This window comes from Culex quinquefasciatus, chromosome 2, assembly GCF_015732765.1.
Source record: "Culex quinquefasciatus strain JHB chromosome 2, VPISU_Cqui_1.0_pri_paternal, whole genome shotgun sequence".
Classification (NCBI taxonomy): domain Eukaryota; kingdom Metazoa; phylum Arthropoda; class Insecta; order Diptera; family Culicidae; genus Culex; species Culex quinquefasciatus.
The window spans coordinates 186,654,018-186,678,979 of record NC_051862.1 but is presented as its reverse complement, the minus strand read 5'-3'; the positions used below and the strand labels follow the sequence as shown (position 1 = coordinate 186,678,979).

The window sequence follows — 24,962 nt, the reverse complement described above, 5'->3', positions numbered from 1 at the left end:
CTTTGCCAGATTTTTCCATTTTTTACCTGGTAACCCTGACTCTGCAGGCATTTTGAGCAGGTGATTGTCTGGTCTCCTCACGACTTGGCCTCAGTATCTCAATTTGACCGACGTCTTGCGACGTTTCCATAGTCCAAAATCACCCGAGATGCCTTAACCGCGTCCTTGGACCTTTTCCTTGTTATTAACTGCCTATGCAGTCGCTCGGTTAGGGGAACGTCCAAATAGACAAGTGAATAGCAATAGTGACTTCCTTCGGCGACGCACCAAGGGGAGACCGGACCATAACCTGACATTTTTTACGGTTGAGTTGTAGCTTCACTTCTCCTAGATCTTCTTCCAATTTGGGTCATCCAAATTCCTTCGTAGTTTGACTGATTAAACGTCCGCATAGACGAGAACAACTGGAAATTTCATACGCCCTGACTGATTGAGCTGGAACTTTCCCGCCATTTTGATTTCCAATTTTAGTATCACCGCTCCTAATAGAATGTTATCTTCTTCCGCATCATCAATCTTTGACATTTCCAAGCTATTACCGCTCTTTCCCCTATCAAACAGTTGATCACTCTCCTGATAATCGCATCCGGTACTCCTTTCCTTTCTAACACCGCTTTCAGCTCCAGTAGACTTATGCTATCAAACTTTTTGGATTTCTAGCGCCATGAATCGGTGACTTTCTTTGACGATAAAGAAATTATGAAGTATATTTTTAATCAACAATTAGAAAATGTAAATTATTTTCGCGATTTGGATTGGAGTGATATTTCTCGAGGAAAAAAATATTTATTTTGGTGTTTTAAAATGTTTTATTCACATTTACTATCCAAAGCCCCACGGGCGAGTACAACTTTCCTTACTCTGACTATACTAATTTTGTGTGACGACGCTCTTTCGCTTATATTGTTTTATTTTTACCATTGTTGTGTATGTTATAGGTTGTTTTAATAGTGTTCAATAAGTGTTGTTTTTTAACCTCTTTGTCGATGAGAATAAATATTTATGGTGTTTATAAATCTGCTAACAATTTTTTGTTTGTTCGGAAAGATGTTCCACAATATGCTTCAACAGTTAAAAAAATTTAGTGTGGGTTTTCAAATATTTTTCATCAATGTTGTTTTTTGAAATGAAAGCTTATTTTAAGATTTGAACTTAGTAAAAATTTGTGTTTCGAGAATTACATGATAACCGTTAGACACTTAAAGTGTTTCTATTTTTTTTCTCTGTTTTCAAAATTATGCTGTCGATATCTGTTTTCCGGTAAGGCACTGCTTTTGTGATCCTCATCGTGTTTTGGAGTGAAATTATTTTCAACAGTTTAGTTCAAAACTACTCAGAAAGGTTTCGTTGTGGTTGGGTGAAAGATTTTCTATTCGTGAACACTACTTTAAATGAAATAAAACAAACTTTTTAGTGTTAATTTGTAGTATAAAATAGGTTTAAAAAATCCTACATCTTTATTCAAAAGCTTCAGTTATAACCGGTTGTACTTTACGTTGACTATGTGTTTGTTTGTTACTTTGTTTTCCTCTGCAATAAAAAGGTGTTGTAAAACAGTTTAGCATTGAGCTTGCTACGGAATGATCTAAACAGTGTTTCACATCTGAAAATAAGCTTCCATCCGGAATCAATCCCTTGCGCTGCCTTCGTGCAAAAATCTGTTTTTCAATCATTTTTTTCGACATTCTTTTCCAGCTTTCTATTCTCTTCCTGTAGGATTACAATCTGTGTTTTTCAGTGTGGAATTGCTAACATTTTTTTTTATTGTGTTTTAAATAATTTTTAACAAACCCTTACAATCGACTCCCGCGGTTTGGGAGGGGAGTTTTTTTTCACAATCATAACACACTTTGAGTGCATTACGTAACAAATTGCAGCATCCCGCAAACGTGGGGGATGCATTTCCAAGTGGTGTTTTTATTCAATTTTTGGGGGGCAAACTTATCATGACAGTTCGCCGATCGGAGCGTTCTGTAACCAGAGGTCGTGGATGAAGTTGTACAGGTTGTCACTCACGGCGACCTGGAAGTGGGAATGAATGTGGAAAGAATAATTTGTGTAATATTACCCATTTTTAACAATCTTATTTGAAAGTTGTTACGACAGATCACCTACCTTGTACGGCGTCGGGTTAAGCGTGCGCTTGTGGTCCTGGCGCAGCGTTTTCAGCGAGTTCTGCACCCGCTCGCGAACCTCATCCAGCGAAGGCATCGCCTGCGTCACACGCCCGTCTGCCCAGTACACCTTGTACAGGGCTTCGACGTGCGTCGGGATGACGTAGGCGCGCTTCGACTCCTGAAACGGGTGACGGCAGAGCACCTTCTGGCCGACCTCCGGCGGACTCTCGTCCACCCGCTGGAGCAGGTCGATCAGAGCGTGCCCGTCGGCACCGTACAGACGAAAGACGTTCTTGTTGCCCGGCATCGTCACCTTGGCCACGTCCTGACTCAGTTTTATGCGGGGCTGACTGTTGATCTCGACCATCTTGTAGACGCAGCCCAGGGCCGGCTGTCGCTGGCATGTCACTAGAGTGAAACAAACAGCGATATGAACCCCAACTTCTTTCTACAAAAAGCCCTGCAACTCACCCAGGTGCGTTCCAATGCCGAAGCAGTCGATTTTGTGGCCCTGCTCGTTCAGGCTCAGAATCGTTTCCTCGTTGATGTCGTTGGATGCGACGATGGTTAACTTGCTGAACCAGGTCAGCTTGAAGCGCTCGGAGATCCGCTCGAAGGTCTCCCGTGACAGGCAGCTCAGGTAGGCCAGATCACCGGAATCGATGCGGATGCCGACCGCACGGTAACCCTGATCGTTGAGGGCCAGTGCCACGGCGCAAAAGTTTAACAGGCCGCTCCTAAGAAGAGGTAGAATCGGTTGTGGAAGAGCGAGAGAAGAGAGCACAGGTTTAGTGGAGTTCAACGTGCACGTGCACGCTGAGGAAGAACAACACCAGGAGTTAAACTGTTTGCAGGAAACTTAGCGCAGAGGTAGAGAGTTGGGATTAGAGAGATACACTTAGGCCAAGAGTTAGAACTCAGAGATGTGTAATTATGTACTTGTTTGTGTGACGAACCGTGTTTTGAATGAATGCTGACGTGAGTGATAAAAACCAAAATTCATGATTAAAAAATTAACTTTTATCAATTTGAAGCATAATTTTGACTAAAGAAACGAAATCTAACCTGATCAAAACTTGGTCCAATTCGTGGTAGCAATTTCGAACGGAATGCCAATCGGAACTAGCGTAGGTACTACAATCGATACCGTTACTGTGGTTACTGATGGCGGAGCAGGATGAGGTGTTTAGCTCAGTCTTACTGGAGGGGTACCGACAAAGTGGATAGATACTAAGCGGCGGATGGTGCTGGTGGTTGAGCCAACTATGCTTGCGAACGGCACGAATGGGAGAGGGAAACGTTTTCAAGATTGTGTTTATTTGTGGGAGTTTACCAGCATGAATGTTATAAGAAAGTTTTTGAAAAATTAATAAAAATAAACATAATTAAAAGCAAGCTTCAACAGTACCAATCTATTCAAAATACACCGAAATTGGTCACTTGAATGTAGTTCTAAAATTTTAAATTATTCCTAAAAGCGTACTACAGTTTCTAATGATTATATTACAAATTTGATGTTTGGACTTTGTTGTTGTTTCAAATTTGTTTTTTACCGAAAAGATCAAAACTTCACCAGCATCAAATCGATTTTGAGATATCTAAACAGAACAAAAATTCTCTGCGATTATTTTCCATAAGTCATGCAAGTTTTTCCGACATGCATCGGCTCTAGACAGTGACTAGAAGAGCAACTCTATTTCTGCTTCGAGCTTTGTTACTCATGAAATAAAGCATTGACCTTTTGACCGCTTCTCTCTTGTGCGAAATAAAAATTAAAGAATTTTGCTCTTACTAACAATTTGAAAATAAAAGGTTTAGAAAAAATGGTTTTAATAAATATGTTTTAACCACTAAATATTGTTTAAAGAATTCTGGTGAGATTTTTTTGGATCTATTTGCTAGGTTAAGAATCTGGTCCATTCAATTTGCCGACTCCTTCTTTTTTTAAACATTTTTTGAATAATTTCATAGCAGCTTTCTTGCTCACTTCCTATGAAGCTTTTCAAATTTTGAATTCAATTTTAAGTTTTAAATCCTTTTTTAAAACAAATAAATCAGAGATTAAACAGATTTTCATTAAGAAAAGTTAAAAAATAAGGTATTTCTTCTTAATCAGTTTAAAATTAGATTAATTTGCCGACTCCTTCTGTTTTAAACATTTTTGAGTAATTTCATAGCAGCTTTCTTGCTCACATCTTACCTCACCTTTTTTTTAAACAAATAAAACAAAGATAAAGTAGATTTCATTGAGGAAAGTTAAAAAAAGGTATTTCCTCTTTATCAGTTTCAAATTACTTTATCTAATGTTGAATTAAATAAAGTTTGGATTTTCTAAGAATTTGGTTGAAATATTTGTGCCAATCGCCAATATTTGAAGTGTTTTGTTTATCGAGTCATTTTTTGACAAAGGGAATAGGATAAAATGTTATTGACGAATTATTAATACGAAATTTCAATATTTCAAAAAAGGCATAATTTATTTTTATCCTTATTCAGCAGCAGTTTTACTCAAGACTCTGCGTCAGTTATCTGATCATTTTGTTCAAAGTTACATTTAAACTACAACAAAGCTACCAAATGCTACAAAAAAGTGGTCAAACAAACTTACAAAGACTCCAATTATATACAACCCAAGCCATGCAGTGCTCTCTCGGACTGAGTTAGTAGATTTCTTACGAAAAAACTAGAAGTAACTAGTAGTAGTAACTGATTTTACATTAAATACCGCAACAAATGAAACCATGGTAGGAGCTCGATAATGGGAAAGTTGAATATAAATACTGTGTAATGCGAATGTTTCGGTATGTTTTAGCCATGTAGCACAAATACACAAAAAGTACGACCCTGGGGAAGCTCCAGTTGTTTGCTAGAAACAGTTTTTTTTGTTTGTTTTGCCAATCAGTTGATGATTTTAGACGTGTTAGTCACATGAATGGCTATTTTCTTTAACAAATTGGTTGAAATTTGTGAAAGATTCTCGTTATAGTATTCTTATGGTACCTAGGTGGCTGCGCCTAGTATTGCTTGGTGGGTGGGGTGGTCTTTCTAAGGTATGATGGTAGGTGTAGCAATGTTTGTGTTTGTGTGCGCGTGTTGTTGATCTGGTGGTGGTTCGGCATGATGCAGTGTTGTAAGTTGGGCCCGGAATTACACATGCTCCGTTGGGTAGCAGACATATAACAGGAAACTAAACGGAAAGTTTTGTAACGAGCAGCTCTTGCGTGTTGATGTTAGATTAAACAAAACAAAACTGAACAGAAGTTGGACGCCATAAGTTATGCAGTTCTGACAAGAGCGGAAATTAGCGAGCTAAATGGTAGCTTAACCAGACACACAAAACCCGGGACCACGTAGCATGCGTTGTTGTTGTTGGTGGTGGAGGTGGTAGTTCCGGAAGTTGCTCCCGGGTGTTACGCAACGGGGTTACACTACACTGGTATTGAGGGGCGGGTCGTGGAATGGTTTAACCAAATAAAACATAACCGATGTTGGGTGTGTAACGAATAGAGTGTGTGTTTGAAGGAGGAATTCAGGGGGACTTGGACTTGTACAGCCCGGGATAAGTTAGTTTGCGCTCGCGGGATGGCGGGATTCATGGCGCCTCACCTGAAACACTTCCCGACAGCCTTCAGGTGCCCAATTACGCACGGTCGAGTTTCGCGTGCGTTGGCCTCGCAGTTGGAGCATCGTGGATGCTGTTCCGTGTACGGTATCATCAGCTCTTCGCTGTCCTCGGGCATTTCCACCTCGTAGTTGACGACGTCGTCACCGTTGCCAACCAGCAGCTCCTCGTCGGCGGTTCCGTTGCCATTCTCCGGACATACCTGGTCCGGTTCAGCTGCTGTTGGAGGTTGTGCAGGCAAACTACCATCATCATTAGTATCGGTATTACTGACGTTGGTATCTTCTTCGCCGTCCTGCTGAAGATTACCACCGTTCGCACACGGATCGTTGTTAGCACGTGTCACTCTATCACGACAATAATAACAGTTACTACTATCGACGACCGGGCCACCACCGCCGCCACCTCCGTCTTCCTGCCCGCCGTCCTCATCCTGTCCTTCTGTTTCCCCCGTGCCTTCCAGCTCGGTCGGCTCGAAGCAGTCTACGTCGGCTAGCTCCGGGTCCGGGTTATCTAGCAACGAGTCACAGTCGTAGTCGTCCGGCGTCGGTCGGTGGTCCCCGGTCAACAGACAGCACGGATCGTACTGGGGGGTTCCGTCGGGCAAACAACCGGGGTCTCCACCGCCCAGGAACGTACTTTTTGTGTCATGCTTATCGCTTTATCGCGTGTGAAATCGAAATCAAACCGGAAGGGTTGGGTAACAAGGGTGGAGAGGTGTTGTGTGGTGTTAGAACAGGAGGACAGATTTTGAAAGTAAGAAAAAAGAGAAAATTTGCCGAAAGTCACAATGGGGCCCTGAGTTGGCGTATCAATTTGATAACCTGCGTTTCAGAATAACATCAAAAAATAAATAAAAAATACCGAAAAAATAACTTGAAACGTAATTATTCACGAAAGGTTTATTGCATACTTTTAACTTTTCAATTATTGCCATTTAAATTTGTTTTGTATTTGAAATCGTAATTATATTGAGCAATTCTCTACGAAATCGGTCTTTTCTCTTAAATTTTAATTTTTGTATTTTTTAATCCGACTGAAACTTTTTTGGTGCCTTCGGTATGCCCAAAGAAGCCATTTTGCATCATTAGTTTGTCCATATAATTTCCCATACAAATTTTGCAGCTGGCCATACAAAAATGATGTATGAAAATTCAAAAATCTGTATCTTTTGAAGGAATTTTTGCATCGATTTGGTGTCTTCGGCAAAGTTGTAGGTATGGATATGGAATAGACTGAAAGAAATGATACACGGTAAAATTTTTTTTGGAGATTTTTTATTTAACTTTTTGTCACTAAAACTTGATTTGCACTATTTTTATTTTTTTTAGTTTTAGAGGACATCAAATGCCAACTTTTAAATTAAAAAAAAATGAAAAACTGCGACTATTTTCAAAAAAAGTCACCTCAATAATATTGAGTCACTTCAATAATATTATGGATTTAACTTGAAAACGGTGCACTTTATCAAAATTTCACTTAAGTACTTTTTGATTGCAAATTTGATTTTACATCGAAAAATGAAGTTGAAAAATTTTTGCGACCAATTTTTCGATTTTTTGAAAAAAATAGTATTGATTCAAAAATTCATAACTCGTTCAAAAATATTTTGCACAACCTGGATATTTCTTAAAAGTTGGCATTTGATGTCCCCTAAAACATAAAAAATAGTGTTTTTTTTGCAAATCAAGTTTTAGTGACAAAAAGTTAAATAAAAAATCACCAATTTTTTTTTAACCGTGTATCATTTTTTTCAGTGTAGTCCATATCCATACCTACAACTTTGCCGAAGACACCAAATCGATGAAAAAATTCCTTTAAAAGATACAGATTTTTGAATTTTCATACATCATTTTTGTATAGCCAGCTGCCAAATTTGTTTGGAAAATTTTATGGACAAACTAATGATGCAAAAGGGCTTCTTTGGGCATACCGAAGGCACCAAAAAAGTTTCAGTCGGATCAAAAAATACAAAAAAATCGAATGACCGAAATCTGAGATAACTGCACTATTATGGCAATGTTATTTATAAATGAAATCGGATGCATTCCTCTTCTTTATTATGTTTTTAATGAATTATCCGGAATAATTTGTATTTTTATGAATGCTTAACAGATCAATTCAAATTTTGATATAATTGAAAAACATGAAAAAAATCTTGCTGATTCCAATACACATCTGAATTCTTTTATAAGAAATCAAGTTTTTTTCAAAAGAATTTAACATTATAATTAATGAAACATGAATTTATAAAATGAAGCCTGTTAGCAAATTTTATAATTCGGCCGCTGTTGAGATTTTACAGATTTTTCCTGAACGGACTTTTAGTATTTTCGTTATCCAATGTTCTTTGTCATACTGCTCATGTCTGTACATAGTTGAAAAATCTGAATTCACATTTCAGAAGGTGAAATCATCTTCAAAAGTCTATTTAATTTTGTGCTATTCACAAATCTCAAATCAAAGTTATGCTAAAATGACACTAAACGCAAACCTATCCACGTCAAAGTGTGTTAAAACAAAGCCAAACCAAAGTGAGGAAACAGTACAGAAATGGTCAGAAAATCGAACAGAAGGAAGACTGAAGTGGGAGAAATAATTTAGAGAAATTCAATTTTGAGCTCGTTGGCAAAAGCCAATGTAGCAAGCCGATTTGATAGTATCCCAAAGAAATAAATAACAAAAATAGATAAAAAAAAGAAAATAATGCACACCAACACAGGCAGAAGAAATCCGAGAGAGTGTAGCCTAAAAGCGGAATACCTCTTGACATCGTACGTATCGACTAGGGCCATGAAGCCGTCGGGGAAGGCGATCGCAAAGGACACCATCGCAGCCAGCTCGCCCTCGCTCGACTCGTCCGTCGAGATGTCCAGGATCTTGGCCAGCTGACCGCGGTACTGCAGAGCCAGCTCGAGCAGGTCGCGCTTGTCACCTTCAGGGGGGTTTCGAAATTTTGTCAATTTTTGGTTTGAAAATTTAACGAAAATACCGCCATGGCTTACCGGTTTCCTTGTGGGCCAGCACACGCGTCTTCAGCTCCTGGATGCCGGTGAACGAGGTAATGTACGCGTGGGCGTGGGTTCCCTTTACCGGAATGTTGAAAAGTTTGCCCGCCAACACGTTGGACGTGCCGTCAAAACCACCTGGTGCAACGGATGAAGCGGGAAATTAGAATCGTTTAAAAGTCCAGTGGAAAAGGTGAAGCAGGGAAATTAATGGTAAGGTTGTTATTTTTTCAAAACACTTTTTAATTTTTTTACAGTTTTGTAATGATTATTTTCCAGTCTAGAAAATAAAGTTCCTCTCCTGCCGCCCGTTCATGTTTCCCAACTTTCTACCACCCACATTAATTTGACTTTCGCGCCGCAGAGAGCGTGTTGATAAACATGGTACCATTTTATTGCATCACCACCCTTAAACCCGTCTTCCCTAGCCCCAATACTGAAGGTGGTTGCTAAAACCACCCTTATTTTGCAGCACTTCCCGGTGCTAGAAAATATCAGCAAAAAACACGTTGGTAGCTTTGGCGTTTCCAACGAGCAGTCAGATATTCACTGAAATTATTGATCAATCTTTTCTAATGGGGAATAAAGAAAGAAAACAAAATCGCTATGTAGAAGGTGGTGGCCCGCGGTTTCTGACGGTGGATGTGCAATTATTTGCCCCCCCAGTTGGTCACGATCCCGTGAAGGCGTGCAGTGAGAACCTCCACGTGGTGCGATTTCTCACGAGGCGACACGAGCCGTGTTTGGGTCTTTGGCAGAGGAAAAATCAAACAATTTGGCGATTTTTATATCAAGTTCACGCCATTATTCTGCGCACGGTTGTTGTTTTTGTTTGTGGGATGACAAATCGTTTGTGCTGATGAGGAGTGTTTTGTTATTTTGCAGCTGGAGGTTATTTTTGTTAGTTGGTTTGTGTTTCTTTGAATGAATCATGGGTTTTTGTTGTTTGTTGATTTGGAGGTCTCGAGACCAAAGTTCTAGAAATTACTTTTCTATCATTTTTAGGTGTTTTACAGAAATAAACAATATCCTTTACCTAAGATGAATACTAAGACATTACTTTTTGAGAAAATAAAAATCAGATGTCTGTATTTATATCAATCGAACTTAAAGCACCACGCTTCTCCTTCGAAATGAGTTCCCAGTACAGTTTGTTGGAGACGCATGGTCATTAATATTCAATAAATGTACATAAATCTGCATTCCCAAGTAGCAATCCAAATGCTCCTAAGTTTTATCAGTTTTTATAAAACATTTGAAAAAAGCGTCTTGCTTTTATAAAAGCTTTTATCAAGTCTTTTTGGGCTTAGCAAAATACTGTTCTAGAATTCTTGAAAAAATCTTGAAATGTTCTCGAAGAATATGGAGCAAAGTTTTATTAATCTCTTTTTTATGTACTTACAGTTATCTTGAAGAAGATATTCCCAGATCAAATTGACTTCACCAAATCAGTATTAAAACCAAGTTGTTTAGGGAAAGCTTTATTCGAAATCTTTTTGTCTTGACCTTTCAAATGTCAAACTCAGTCTACTTTTAGCAGCAAGAAGATCAGACGTTTCTAAAGTGCCGGGCAAGCTCTTTTATTAAATTAAAAATGATCATACTGCATTCGTAATTGTTATGTGAGTCAGTGATTCAATTGTGTCAAATTTAGATTTGTGAGGTGATGAAACAAGTATTGTGCATCTTTCTGAGCTTCCGGCATTGAACATAGGAAGGCGTTTCCGAATCATCAAGTGAAAAAAGTGACAAGTATTCTTTTCTGTTGTAATAAATAAATAAAAACGGTGAACTGAACGAAATCCTAGTTTCATTCAAATTTGACGAAAACTCGTTATTCGTAATTCACGAAAATGACGAAAATGTGCCAACACATGATTTTTGGATCTATCTCCAGTGGGCTAAAACTTGCATGCGCTACGGTCGCAGTATTGTGCATTTTACTCTGGGTTAAAACTATGTCAAAGCTCACTCCAGTCTAGAACCCCTTGCTTAATCTTAAACAAGAGCTTTTCAAGAAACGTTGTTCTTGATCAAGAGCATCTCAAGAAAAGATGTTTTTCTAATAGCTTTAAGTCAGAGCAAATAGATTTAACGAATTTCGCCATGTTTAAATGAAAAAATAGCGACCTAGATGGACGCCATGATGATAATTACAGCTAAACAAGAAAAGTTTGCTTAAATTTTATGAAAAATGAGAGTTATTCTGACAGAATAATGTATTCGGTGTCTATTTTTTCGAGGTATCTCTAGAAATTGATTGGTGAAATTTTAATGGCATGGGTTTTCGCAATATGATTGAATCGATAATCAAACACTTATTTATATAATTATTATATTCATGTCACCGAATAAAGTTAACCATTTGTCGTTAAAAGTTTCAAAGAATAGTTGGATTTAATAAAGTAAATCTTGCACCCATATTTGCTTGATAAAATATAATTTATCCTAATCAAGAATAAAAAAGTTTAAATCATGTTTTATTGCGGCTATCAAGAGATCTTCAATAAAGCTACAAATTTGATTAGCTTTAGAATAAGTTCTATTAGATCTCTTGAGAGTATCTGGAGAGTCCGTTAAAAATCAACAGCAATACTGTTTGGCTCTAGAACTCTCCTGAAATACGCTCTTGACAACCTCCTAAAATGGTCCATTTTACACTTATTGCTGCTTTAACTCTTATGTATTGCTGCTTTCAGGATAAAGCGGGTTTTTGCTCGAATCTTTCCAGAGACTCTTAAAATATTCTTCCAGAGTGAATTAAAACGTAAATTGTTACTTGGGTTATTATTTTTAATCATACGCGCTGGTAGTGATTAAGTTTGGCAAAGCCATTTAATAATAAGAAGTACTACACACTCTTGAACTCTGATTGTAGTAATTTAAAAGGAGCAGTCCTTACTCTACATGTATAAATAAAGAATTGAATTGAATCATACGTTATGTAAAATATCATGAAAATCATTGATAAAATATTTTTAGCTGTGAGCTATCTTTGGTCCAAAACCTTCAATTGGGTACTAAAGCCCTATATCAATTTTTATTTACAACGGTAAAAAACACGATTTAAAACCATTTCTGATCACTCAAAAAATCAAAATCAAAAAATTTACTAGACAACGTTTTTTTGATGGATCAACTATGGTCCCCTTGGAACAAGCTGTCAAGTAGGAGCTTTTCTGTCAAGAAGGACCGTGAGGTTAATTTTTCAAAATTGATTTAAAAATCCATTTTAAACTCTTTGTGGTCGTACAAAGGGTCATTGTACTCAGAAAAATAAGTTTTAACGCTGTAAACAATAATATCAGCAATCTACGCTTCATTTTAGCACCCAATTTAGTAAATAATGTTTTTTGTGAAATTTGTTAGAAAAAATCATTTTTGGACCACCCTATTTCGGGTAGGATCACCTTATTTGCCAAATAATGAACTACGGATTAAATAATTTTGACCGAGGAACTCCTATGCCAATTTGAACCAAATCGGAGCACTTTTGATTTGGATCCTTCTGGTTTGCCGTGGAATCGCTCTATAAGTCCCTTTGACATCAAATTTCAATAATTATTTGAAGAGTCGCACCGCCCCACCGTCATGAGATACCGTAAAATACACCTTGGATTCGTGAGAAGGTACAGTAGTTGTTCGGTAACTGGGCTAAGAACGTAGCCCAGTCACCGAGTGCTGCTCGCTAACTGGGCTGAATGGAAAATTTCGAGAGGACCACCGATGCATAATATTTTCCTGATGAAACATTAAAATAAAAGTTACTCAAATTAATGTATGATACTCACTGTATATATTTTTATAATTGTGACTTGAAATTGAATAAATGCTCGAAAAAGTTTTTGTATTTTTTGAAAACGACTTTTGCATCCATTAACCCCTCGGTCATTTTGGTTTGTTTTGATTTTTTTTGATGTTTGTTTGCTTTTGAACTGGGCTGCAGCCTATTTATCGAGCGCCTAGTTAAAAAGGAGCCCAGTTAAACAGCGCCCAGTTACAGAACAACTACTCTATCACAATTATTCATGGAAATCGGAGAACCGATTTCGGGTGGATAATGACTCAGCAACATCTATAACTTTTCTAAATCATACGATAAAAACATAAATCGGCGCAAGATCGTAAATTGGTCGATTTACAAGGGTTTATCATGAAACCACGAGGGACAATCTATGTATCTACTCCGAACAACACAGTGACATACGAGCAATTCTCTACGAAATCGGTCTTTTTTCTTCAATTTTAATTTTTGTATTTTTTAATCCGGCTGAAACTTTTTTGGTGCCTTCGGTATGCCCAAAGAAGCCATTTTGCATCATTAGTTTGTCCATATAATTTTCCATACAAATTCGGCAGCTGTCCATACAAAATGATGTATGAAAATTCAAAAATCTGTATCTTTTGAAGGAATTTTTTGATCGATTTGGTGTCTTCGGCAAAGTTGTAGGTATGGATACGGACTACACTGGAAAAAAATAATACACGGTAAAAAAAATTTGGTGATTTTTTTATTTAACTTTTTATCACTAAAACTTGATTTACAAAAAAACACTATTTTTAATTTTTTTTATTTTTTGATATGTTTTAGAAGACATAAAATGCCAACTTTTCAGAAATTTCCAGGTTGTGCAAAAAATCACTGACCGAGTTATGAATTTTTTAATCAATACTGATTTTTTCAAAAATCGAAATTTTGGTCGTAAAATTTTCAACTTCATTTTTCGATGTAAAATCAAATTTGCAATCAAAAAGTACTTTACTAAAATTTTGATAAAGTGCACCGTTTTCAAGTTATAGCCATATTTAAGTGACTTTTTGAAAATAGTCGCAGTTTTCATTTTTAAATTAGTGCACATGTTTGCCCAGTTTTGAAAAAATATTTTGAAAAGCTGAGAAAATTCTCTATATTTTGCTTATTCGGACTATGTTGATACGACCTTTAGTTGCTGAGATATTGCAATGCAAAGGTTTAAAAACAGGAAAATTGATGTTTTCTAAGTTTCACCCAAACAACCCACCATTTTCTATCGTCAATATCTCAGCAACTAATGGTCCGATTTTCAATGTTAATATATGAAACAATTGTGAAATTTTCTGATCTTTTCGAAAAAAATATTTTTGGAATTTTCAAATCAAGACAAACATTTTAAAAGGGCGTAATATTGAATGTTTGGCCTTTGTGAAATGTTAGTCTTGATTTGAAAATTCCAAAAATATTTTTTTCGAAGAGATCGGAAAATTTCACAAATGTTTCATATATTAACATTGAAAATCGGACCATTAGTTGCTGAGATATTGACGATAGAAAATGGTGGGTTGTTTGGGTGAAACTTAGAAAACATCAATTTTCCTGTTTTTAAACCTTTGCATTGCAATATCTCAGCAACTAAAGGTCGTATCAACAAAGTCCAAATAAGCAAAATATAGAGAATTTTCTCAGCTTTTCAAAAATATTTTTTCAAAACTGGGCAAACATGTGCACTAATTTAAAAATGAAAACTGCGACTATTTTCAAAAAGTCACTTAAATATGGCTATAACTTGAAAACGGTGCACTTTATCAAAATTTTAGTAAAGTACTTTTGATTGCAAATTTGATTTTACATCGAAAATGAAGTTGAAAATTTTTACGACCAAAATTTCGATTTTTGAAAAATCAGTATTGATTAAAAATTCATAACTCGGTCAGTGATTTTTGCACAACCTGAAATTTCTGAAAAGTTGGCATTTTATGCCTTCTAAAACATATCAAAAATAAAAAAATTAAAAATAGTGTTTTTGTAAATCAAGTTTTAGTGATAAAAGTTAAATAAAAAATCACCAAATTTTTTTACCGTGTATTATTTTTTCCAGTGTAGTCCGTATCCATACCTACAACTTTGCCGAAGACACCAAATCGATCAAAAATTCCTTCAAAAGATACAGATTTTTGAATTTTCATACATCATTTTTGTATGGACAGCTGCCGAATTTGTATGGAAAATTATATGGACAAACTAATGATGCAAAATGGCTTCTTTGGGCATACCGAAGGCACCAAAAAAGTTTCAGTCGGATTAAAAAATACAAAAAAAATCGAATGACCGAAATCCTAGAGAACTGCTCATACATCGTCGTAAAATCAGCTCTGGTTGAATAAGAGCATAATGTTCGGTTTTGCCCCCCTATTGAATAGCTTTATCAATGGTCCGATGACAGAAATAGACCTCACTGCGGGCCACTTCAAAGTTAGACTGGATGCTTCAACGGAAAACAAATTCTCAACTGCATGGAAAGTTGCACGATCACCATACCTTATGAAAAATAGAAAGAAGCAAAAATAAAAACTTTTTAGCAATTCTGAGAAGTTTCATTAAGTATGTTTCTTTTCCAAGAGCCGGAAATGCCATCGAAACTATGTTTTTAATAAGTTTGCACATGCACGCGGTGCACTCATGCAACTTGGATTTATGTTCTGGTAGGTCCTTCAACAGGAAATAACTGCCCTAAAATTGTATAAGCTGAGTTGATTTTCTTTCTGAATTTTTTTCTGAATATATCAATAATACGGTCACCATGTTTGAAAAAAAATAAATTAATTTTGACTAAATACTTTTCATGTATCGCAATCAATCAATCAGTCAATCAATAAACACAAATATCAACACATCATGCATAACATACGTTGAGGGTTCAATATCAAAACTGATATTAGTTTTTTGAAGTGCATGCCAATTTCCCACAAACAGTCAGGGCTCGGCCTTCCCAAGAAAGTGACAACCTTAGCATTGAACTTTCCACCCCCCAAAACATGTGCTCCCGCGGCCACATCGTTCCGCAGTCATGAAACCGTGTGAAAAGTGCTACCCAGAGCCTATCGATGTATCGGTGAACACCTCACGGCGTAGACATGGTTTCCAAACCAACCCAGCCAACAATGTGGCGCTGTTGTTCTTGAACCTCAATTTTTGTTCGTTTGCCCCCCCCCCCTCCCTGCTGTCAAAATCACGAAAACAAGCGCAACTTCACTGTCAAGGTGTTGTTTTCCACCCGCAAAATCACATTCGATGTTATTTTCTCGATTTAGACCGTTCCGCTGGATTCCACAGGGTTTCGAACGAACAGCAACTTTGAACACATTGCATCGATAGAGAATCGCTTTGCAAGTTTCGGCTTAGGGTAACCAGGTCGACAAAAGTAGTTTAACTTGTATGCACTTGAGAAACGCAGTTGAAGACTTCCTGTTCAGCTCAAAATTATTGCCAAGGTTATTCAAAATCTGAAAGAGGTTGAAGGCTTCCGTGACGCCGATTTTTTTTCCTGATTCTACCCGGAACGAATTTCACGGACTGCATGAAATTCGGATTGGAATCGCGTGATTTTCCGCACTGCTGTCGTTCAGTGGGGCGTTTCATGGCTCCCCAAAAGCGATCGATTGACGTGTTGGCAAATTTCGGAACGCCATTCCGAGTTCTGTCGAATTTCTTTGAGTGTTTTTTTTTGCTGCTAATGATAACGTGACTCACCAATGTACGAGTACTTGGACGCCGAGAGGCCTCCGTCGGGACCCTGGGCTCGGCGAAGGCCAAACTCCAGCAGGTTGATGTGGCGTCCGGCCACCATCCGGTATCGGGCCGCGTTCGTGGCCATCAAGCTGAGTGGAGTACACAAAAAAGAACATATCTATTGAACTTGATCCCGCCAAGTTTGAAGCGCACGTACCTAGCGTAATTCACCAGGGTCAGCAGGGTCGTTTCCAGCAATTGCACAATAATCAGTGGGCCTGCTATTTTGATGAGCGGTATTCTACGTGCGAGGTGTAGGAGTATAAAATGGGACTCAAATTAACCATCATTATTCAATTTCAGCCAGCGTTGACACGTACCTGGGAAACGCAACGGAACCCTCCTCGATGGCGTACAGCGTGACGTCTTTGGCCGTCAGCTGGCTAAGGTAGTCGAAGAATTCCTCCTCAATTCCCTGCGGCAGGGCATGCTTCAGGTATTCAACGTCTGTGAATGAAAGATTGCGTTGGTATCAATCAATTTATTGTTTAACGTGAGATTGCAAAACCTGTCTCCGAGTAGTGAAAGTTCTCCATGAACTTGAGGCACTCCTCCAGTCCAGCAAAGATGGTGAACTCGCCCTGGAAAGGGTTCGTGCGGAAGAACAGATCGAACACGGCGTGATCGTCCATCTTGCCGGACTTCCAGTACGCGTACGCCATCGTAATCTGGTAGAGATCTGAAAAAGGAAGGAAAAACATCGTTTTGTAAATGGAATCAAAAAAGTTCAGCAAAATGCAATGTAAATTTTCTGAAAATGTATATCACGAAAAAAAATTAAACTACAAATGAAATTATTGAGCAATTTAAATTATGAGCCATTTAAGGGAAGGAACCTCATTGGTTAAAAAATACGCATTGGGGTAATTTAAGTTAAGGGTATAGAAAGCCATAAAATTTATTAAATTCACAAAACAGTTAATTTCCAATAAGTTTTGAATGTTACTTGAAGATAGTTCATGATTAAAATAAATAACAGACAGATTTAAGCAAAATTTTGAGCCATGCGCAAAGCGGAAATTTTCTGGGCGTTTTTTCTCTTGAAATACCGAGTTGATTTACGAATGCCGCGATATCTCTTGATTTAATTTGCCAAATTAGCTGAAATTTGGAGTGAAGACTCTCAAGACAGCTGGCGTGTGCATGAATTGACTCGATTTAATTTTGTTTTAGAAATACAAAAAAAAAATAACTGACGATTTTTTTAATGCACACGGGACCGGTTTAACGAGTTCAACAGAATTTTGAAATAAAATTTGCAATGGCTTAATACAAATATGTCTACATGATAATCGTAAACACAGAAAAGTGAATTATATATTATTTATTAAAGCATTGTGTTGTTCAAAACCTTTTATTCAATTCCAGCTATTTCTAAAAAAAACATAGCCTTGCAAAAAAAAGTCATATAAATCTTTAAAAAAATAATATCAGTATTGAAATCAAGTTTGAGAAACAACGCTTCGAGCATCATCTTCAAGGCTACACACAAAGCTGATAACTCGGTGTAATTACTGAGTGCGCAAAACTAACCATTCCCTATCTCACAGACCTAACGTTGGCCAAGGAAGGCCGCCAAAGTCTCTCACGTACAAATCATATGAAACCATCACAAACGCGTCACAGAATAGACACTAAGGCTGATGCTGATAAGACTCGCACCGTCAAGTGCAAACTTTACTAGTTATAAAATGAGTTAACATGACAACAGTTCCATGCCGCGGCTTATATTTGTATAACATTGCAGTTAAATGAGGGTTACAACTAGCTTGAATCGGAATAAATTTTTGTAAGACAAGTAAACAATGTTACTTTCTAAGAATGAAAATGGTTAAGAGTCAATTAAAGTACAGGTTATGATGAAACAGGTCATGAATTCATGCTTCAATAATTTTCAGTTTTCTAGCGACACGCGATAGCTGATGAATTTGAAATTAATCAATCTGGAGGAAGCTTTTTTTCTAGATAAGATTATGCGTATTTTTTTCAGTGGTGGGAGCACGCCATATGGTCTCACACACTCCCGTAGTGGTCGATTAAATAATACTGTGACGTCAGAATTCATTGATAAGTTCGGCAGTGTGGTAGGTCTGTAGTACAAATTAGTGACTTAACATTTTCATAGCAAGGGTTAAGGTTTATTTAGGCGTCATCCATAAAGTACGTTACGCAATTTTTTGAATACTGATATTTTTTAGTGACGAATGTAAATGTGTTTGATTTACGTCAGATTGTGACATCTAGATTAGGAAATCCAGTTATAAGTAATCCAGTAAATACTCAATGAACATATTTTGCTGTCTGCCGTGAATTTCACAACCGAGCAATCGTCAACCAATTCAATAGAAAGTTCTCATCTGGAGCTTTTTTAAAGGTCCAATGAACTAAATTTTCACTTTTTTTTGATTTTTGGGTGTTTTTCAATAAACCTGACTCAAGGTGGTCCAAAAAACAAAAACTTAAAATTTGTTTTTTGGACATTTTAAAAAAGACTCCAGAGACCATGTTATCTTTTAAAGTATTCATTGAAATCATTTGAAAAACTAAGCGTCTTCATAAGGGTGGTCCAAATCCGGGTATTCATTTGGAGGTGCTTTGTTTCAAAGAATGATTTCATGGCATTTGTACTCGAAGCAATTTTTAGGACGGAATGCAATCAAAATTAAATTATTTCGATTGAATCGATTGGAATGGATTTTGGGAGGAAAATTCAAGCATGATCTTGAATCGAAAATTATTGCTATTGCGGAATTATTTAACTGTATTATTTAGCTGAACAAAAACATTAAACAGTATTTTTTAAACCTAAGACTAATTTCATTGTTATTATGGAATACTTAATAATCGGTTTTAAATTTTTATTTATGGCCGATGCAAATTTTTATGAGCGAGTTGTGGCGCTATAACCACGGCAAATAGTGTCCAGGGCATTTGTGGAAATACGATGTCCCATCCTCGAGGGTCCCGGAGCACCAAAACTTCTTAGCATGGTGGCTCCCAACGATTAATTGCCTAAATAAACAGGAACGTGAGCGGGGGATCCCCACGTTTCTTCCTCCCCTGTAGATTCAGAAATGTATTGCTGTTTGAACATTCGTGTTCAAACTCAATCCAATTCAACGAATCATCTTTGCGGTTAACTTTACGCAGTTGGCCTGGCCGTTTCGACGTTTGTGATGTTTCAATGCATGTTAATGCAATGGCGCACTGCAAATGTTGATAATGACAAGAAGATGCTAGGCGTCAATCAACCTAAGGCATTCTCCAGGATGCCCTCGAAAGACTGGCTGCGCTAGGGTTAGATTAGATTAGATTAGATTAGATTAGATGGCCGATGCAAATTTTTACCTGTGGAGCAATTCCAGCCCAAAATAGGAATTTTTTAGATACTTTTGTCTCGACCCTCTCCGATTTCAATGAAACTTTGCAGACATGTTATCCTACGCTTATATAAGCCCTTTTTGTGTATATGGAGCCAGTTTCACTCGATAATGACAATTGCGAAGGGCGTAAGCGTTTTAAACATTTTTGCATTTCGTAATTTAAATATTTCTGTATCTCGAAGCCGGCAGAAGCGAGGCAGAGACAAACTTGTAGGAAATTTGACGGGATTTCCGAAAAAATGCACTTGAAGAAAAAAACACACCACTTTTATGAGATTTTTTGATGGATCGCGACAAGTTAACACGACGGCGACGACTTGTCTTGTTCTATGTTTATCTTGTTTAGTTTATGTTTTTCCGGGAACTATTTGGCCTATTCTACCACCTTCTATAATTAAATTTTGCCTATCTATTTTATCCATGTTTTAAAGTCACTTTTTAATTTTTTGTTTGTTTTTCACATATTCTGCACTATTATCATTCAAAATTGAAAAAAAATGCTTAGTCACAGTCTGGGACACTACAAAAATTACTGCAAAATAGAGGAAATGTTATTAAAACACTATAAAGTTTACCCCTACAAAAATGACCTTTTAAAAAAATTGCTTTTAAAAATTTAAGAGTTCTTCTGTCCAATGCTCCAATTGTTTCTAAAATTGATTTTTGGCGATTTTTTTAATCGAAGCCCGTCTTGAGACGGGGTTGGGTTGTCATGGGTTAATATCTTTTTATTTTACAATAATTACGGATTTTTCCACTCCTTCTATAAAACAGTTTTTGTTTTATTTTTGATCGTTACGGTCAAATTTGTGGAATAACCTCCCAATGTTTTTATACAATTCAGAATTTTTTCTCTGTAAAACAAATCAGGAAGCTTAAATTTAACTATGGGTCATTCCATTTCAACTGTGCACGAAAAAATGCAAATTTGAAAATTACCCTCTCCGATCCTGCTCAAATTTGGCAGAGCTGTTAATACTATCAAAACATGCAAGAATCCCAAATTTCATCCAAATCGGACCACCCCCTCCATTTTTGTACCTCCCCAAAAAATCGACTTTTTGGCGATTTTTGACCAAACCTCCAAGTTTCAAACGACGATAACTCAGGAACCACAAATCTTAGAGGGTCGGTCTTAAGCTCAATTTTGAAGGAAATTGGACGTAGAATCCATTTCCGTGATCAACATTTTGATTCATTTATTTTTTCTACCTGTATTGCGCAATTGAAAACTTTAAACGGCCGTATCTCAAAACACCCCAACTTATTTTTTTTAATTGACCTCACCAACGTGTTCCCCGGCCAATTTTACATAAGAATCACTTATCGACAGAAATGAATATGTTTCTTTCCAGAGATATCGAATTTTAAAGTTTTGTGTTTTCGAGTTGCCTACATGAGCTTCATTCGCTGCATCTGCTAGAAGCACACAGGCGGGCTGATCAATAACTGCTACCTTGTGCTGGGAGATGATTGATTTAATTTATTTTTTAAATTTTACGCAAATATTTATTCAAATGGCTCATAGGAGAAATTCTCGTATGTTTGGCAGCTGAAGTCCTCGCTCCTAGTTTCGTCCAATTAACTCATTTTCACTATGTAAACAACAAATTTTGCAAAACTCGATAGAAACTTGCTTGTTAACTTCTTATTGAGCTATTTATCACTCGATTTCAGTTGAAAACGCTTTTAATCTGCTGTAATTGAATGCCAAAGCGCTGATATGGCAACATTAGAGGAACGCTGGAATTAGATGCTGTTCCCCTACCTTGATCAATCTATTTATGTGAAAGGAATATTTATTGGGTTATTTTAAATGCACCGTTTTTTACGTGTTGCTAACCGTTTTAGAGTACCTCCTAGGTTATGACTAGGGCCTTTATCATGGGTGGTAGCAAAATAGTGTCACTCAGCAAAAACCCCAAAACCTGCTTTATTATTATAATTATAGTTAATTATTGACACTTTACCATAATTTGGCAAATCTGATTTATGGTTCAAAAGATTGATCATATTAAATCAATTTTTATATTGTGAGCCAGCTCCATTTGATTAAAAGATGATTTTGGTCAAGCTACATTTAATAAAAAAAAACTTTATACGTGAGGACAGCAGGTGTCGAAATCATCGCTTCTAAATTTGGGAAATTAGCCGCTTTGCAGCAGATCAAACTTTGTGATTTTCTTACATTTTCCAGTTTTATACTTTCCAGAAATCCTTTTTCTACTCCTTGTGATCGTCCTTCATTAGAGTGCAACGTATCAACAAATTTTATTCATTTTAATTCATATTTTTGCCGGGACCCGTGGTGTAGGGGTAAGCGTGGTTGCCTCTCACCCAGTCGGCCTGGGTTTGATCCCAGAAGGTCCCGGTGGCATTTTTCGAGACGAGATTTGTAAATGTTGGCCCCGGACTAACCAAAAAAGGTTAGGTCGTTAGCTCAGTCCAGGTGTAGGAGTCGTCTCCCTGGGTCCTGTCTCGGTGGAGTCGCTGGTAGGCAGTTGGACTAACAATCCAAAAGTCGTCAGTTTGAATCCCGGGGTGGATGGAAGCTAAGGTGTAAAAAGAGGTTTGCAATTGCCTCAACAATCAAGCCTTCGAACACTTAGTTTCGAGTAGGAATCTCGCAATCGAGAACGCCAAGGCAATGCTGTAGAGCGAATAATTTGATTTTTTTTTGAATTCATATTTTTTATTCAATAAAGTATCGTGCAATTATTGTTCAGTGTTACTAACAAGATTAATTGCATTTTCCTGCTCGCTCCGTCAGAATCCAATTCTGCCCTTTACTGTGTGTCGTTATTGCTCTGTCCTATGGGTTAGCACAGAAATTCACTTCATTTTTTTTGAGCAGATACACATTCGCGATTATACTTCAGTTTCCTACAGTGTTATATAGTTAATTTTTGCCCAATTTGGTAAAAATTATTTATGATGAAATATCATTTCAATAAATGGCCAGGTAGTAGTTATTGATCAGCCTACCTGTGTGCTTCTAGCAGATGCAGCGAATGAAGCTCATGTAGGCAATCTCGAAAACACACAACTTTAAAATTCGATATCTCTGGAACGAAACATATTCATTTCTGTCGATAAGTGATTCTTATGTAAAATTGGCCAGGGAACACGATGGTGAGGTCAAATAAAAAAAATAAGTTGGGGTGTTTTGAGATACGGCCGTTTAAAGTTTTCAATTGCGCAATACAGGTAGAAAAAATAAATTAATCAAAATGTTGATCACGGAAATGGATTCTACGTCCAATTTCCTTCAAAATTGAGCTTAAGACCGACCCTCTAAGATTTGTGGTTCCTGAGTTATCGTCGTTTGAAACTTGGAGGTTTGGTCAAAAATCGCCAAAAAGTCGATTTTTTGGGGAGGTACAAAAATGGAGGGGGTGGTCCGATTTGGATGAAATTTGGGATTCTTGCATGTTTTGATAGTATCAACAGCTCTGCCAAATTTGAGCAGGATCGGAGAGGGTAATTTTCAAATGCTGTTCCGCTTCAGATGGAATGACCCCTATGGTGTCCGATTACACACCATTTTCATAAGTGAGGACCATAAATAGATTGTTTTTTTTTTTTTAAATCAGTCGTACAACTGGTATTTTAAACCACAATGCAACTTTTCAAACTTAGTGAAAAATGTGTTTACATTTATCAAAATGCATGAAAAACTAAAATAATAGTGAACAACAATATTTTTTCAGGTAGCAATCTTTTTTGATGAATCCTTGTTTTATTCATGTAATCGAGAGTAAACTAGTCCAAATTCCTTCGTTTATTGCCCTTTCTTAGTCAGCACTGTTCATCCAATTCCGAATCCATGCTTTATCGTGTTCCGACGCGAATATTTACAAACATTTCACGGCTCATATTCACCGCGCGCGTCGATTAGTAAGCCGGCGGGACTCGTTGTGTGTGAGACGAGGGGACCACACTTTGCCAAAAGTCGCGTGTTCTACCGTGGTGTGGGTTATCGCTAACACACTGACCACTGCTGGCCGCGAGTGTAATTCGCGAAGGAGAACTACACTAACGATGTAGTAGTCTGATGGTGACACTTTTTGTGGGTGTTGGTGGGGCACTTGTGGTTTCATTGAGCGTAAGTGTAGACTATTACTCGGTTTGACACACAAGGCAGCTAATTATATCGAGTAGTAGTAGCGTGTGTAAAAAGTGCACATATGCAGATTCTGAAGGTAGAGTCAGGCGCAGGAGTCTGCCTCGTTTCTTACCAGTGAGTAGTGGCTGGACAACGCTGTTCTGGTAGTAGCGATTCCAACTGTTCTTGTTGGCGGCAAACGCGCCGTCCTCCAGCAGGTCAACACTGTTGTTGGATGACATCATGGAATTTTACAGGACACCCGAAAACTAGTTACGATTTCGTCGGCGCACTTGGAGTGGCTTCTTCAGGACTTGGGCGAGGATCGTCGGCGCCACTTGAAACAGAAAGGGACACACACGGGACACCACTAAAGGGCTTCAATCACTGTTTGTTGCGCGGAGTGGACAGCACAGAGATTCACTTCAGAAACATTCACCAAGGTCGCGGTAGCAGCAGATGAGTACAAGTGCTGGTCGCCCAAAACATATCAGGTTCGAACCTCAAATCTCTGTCCGAGGAGCTCCCGAACCTTGAAGAGCTGATAGCGCCAGCCACAAGGCTCAACACTATCTCAAGCAGGTTGACCTGGGTGAGCCCGTTTTTAAAGGATTACGATTAGTATTTTTGCGAACCGAACCCGACGAAATCGAAAGCACAACTGAATGTCAATGAAAGTTGCAATTTTCGTTTTGTGTGTAGTTTGTGGACCAGGTCTGTTCATGTGTAGACTGTGTTCCTGACACTGTAAACACAGTAGAACGACACCACCACATGTGGCCGAAGCCGGACTGTTATGGTGGTGTGCGCACCCGCTGAGAGGCCTACCTTCAGGGGCCGACTGCAGAACGTGGACGGGGGCACGGCTGGATTGATGGTGGGCTGGGCTGAATTACTTCAGTGTCATGTAATTTTCAACTGATATGCTTTATTTCCAGTTTAAACGAAATTTCGAAGCACTCGTGAACTTACCAACATTTGTTACAACCATTCATAACCACTTTCATTCAAACCTCCCCCAATATGTATCAATCAGCATTCTTCCACCGTGCTCCCTCGCGAAGCGTGGCCCCACGGTGAAGGTATTTTGAAGGTCAAATCTGACACTGCTCGTGCGCTGACAGCGGCGGGATGGCCGTCGGTTTGTTTGGTTTGAATCCTCGCTACGGGCGCGGGGAAAA

General features: G+C 37.9%; 1 protein-coding gene across 3 annotated transcripts; it reads right to left on the bottom strand.

The window, feature by feature from the left end:
* Positions 1-789: 789 nt before the first annotated feature.
* On the bottom strand, positions 790-24,457 carry LOC6031193 (nicotinate phosphoribosyltransferase). 3 transcript variants are annotated; one of them, XM_038252642.1, is made up of 11 exons: positions 23,915-24,457; positions 16,802-16,972; positions 16,614-16,740; positions 16,451-16,534; positions 16,255-16,382; positions 8,745-8,885; positions 8,503-8,674; positions 5,724-6,398; positions 2,589-2,854; positions 2,116-2,525; positions 790-2,022 (listed from the first exon to the last, which is right to left on the bottom strand). In XM_038252642.1, the coding sequence occupies exons 1-11, from the start codon at positions 24,024-24,026 to the stop codon at positions 1,945-1,947; spliced, it is 2,364 nt and encodes a 787-aa protein (XP_038108570.1). In that variant the 5' UTR covers positions 24,027-24,457; the 3' UTR covers positions 790-1,944. The 3 variants fall into 3 exon arrangements, with proteins under 3 accessions (XP_038108570.1, XP_038108571.1, XP_001842034.2); XM_038252643.1 differs by having other exon boundaries at positions 5,724-5,981; XM_001841982.2 differs by lacking the exon at positions 5,724-6,398 and having other exon boundaries at positions 23,915-24,456.
* Positions 24,458-24,962: the final 505 nt, after the last annotated feature.

Bases quoted from the DNA above. Each gene is read 5' to 3' on its own strand.
- LOC6031193 (XM_038252642.1), bottom strand. From the start codon at position 24,026: ATGATGTCATCCAACAACAGTGTTGACCTGCTGGAGGACGGCGCGTTT. The intron at 2,855-5,723 runs GTGAGGCGCCAT...ACCTCTTCTTAG, and splicing joins GCTGTCGGGAAGTGTTTCAG to GAGCGGCCTGTTAAACTTTT. The intron at 2,023-2,115 runs GTAGGTGATCTG...TCCCACTTCCAG, and splicing joins TTAACCCGACGCCGTACAAG to GTCGCCGTGAGTGACAACCT.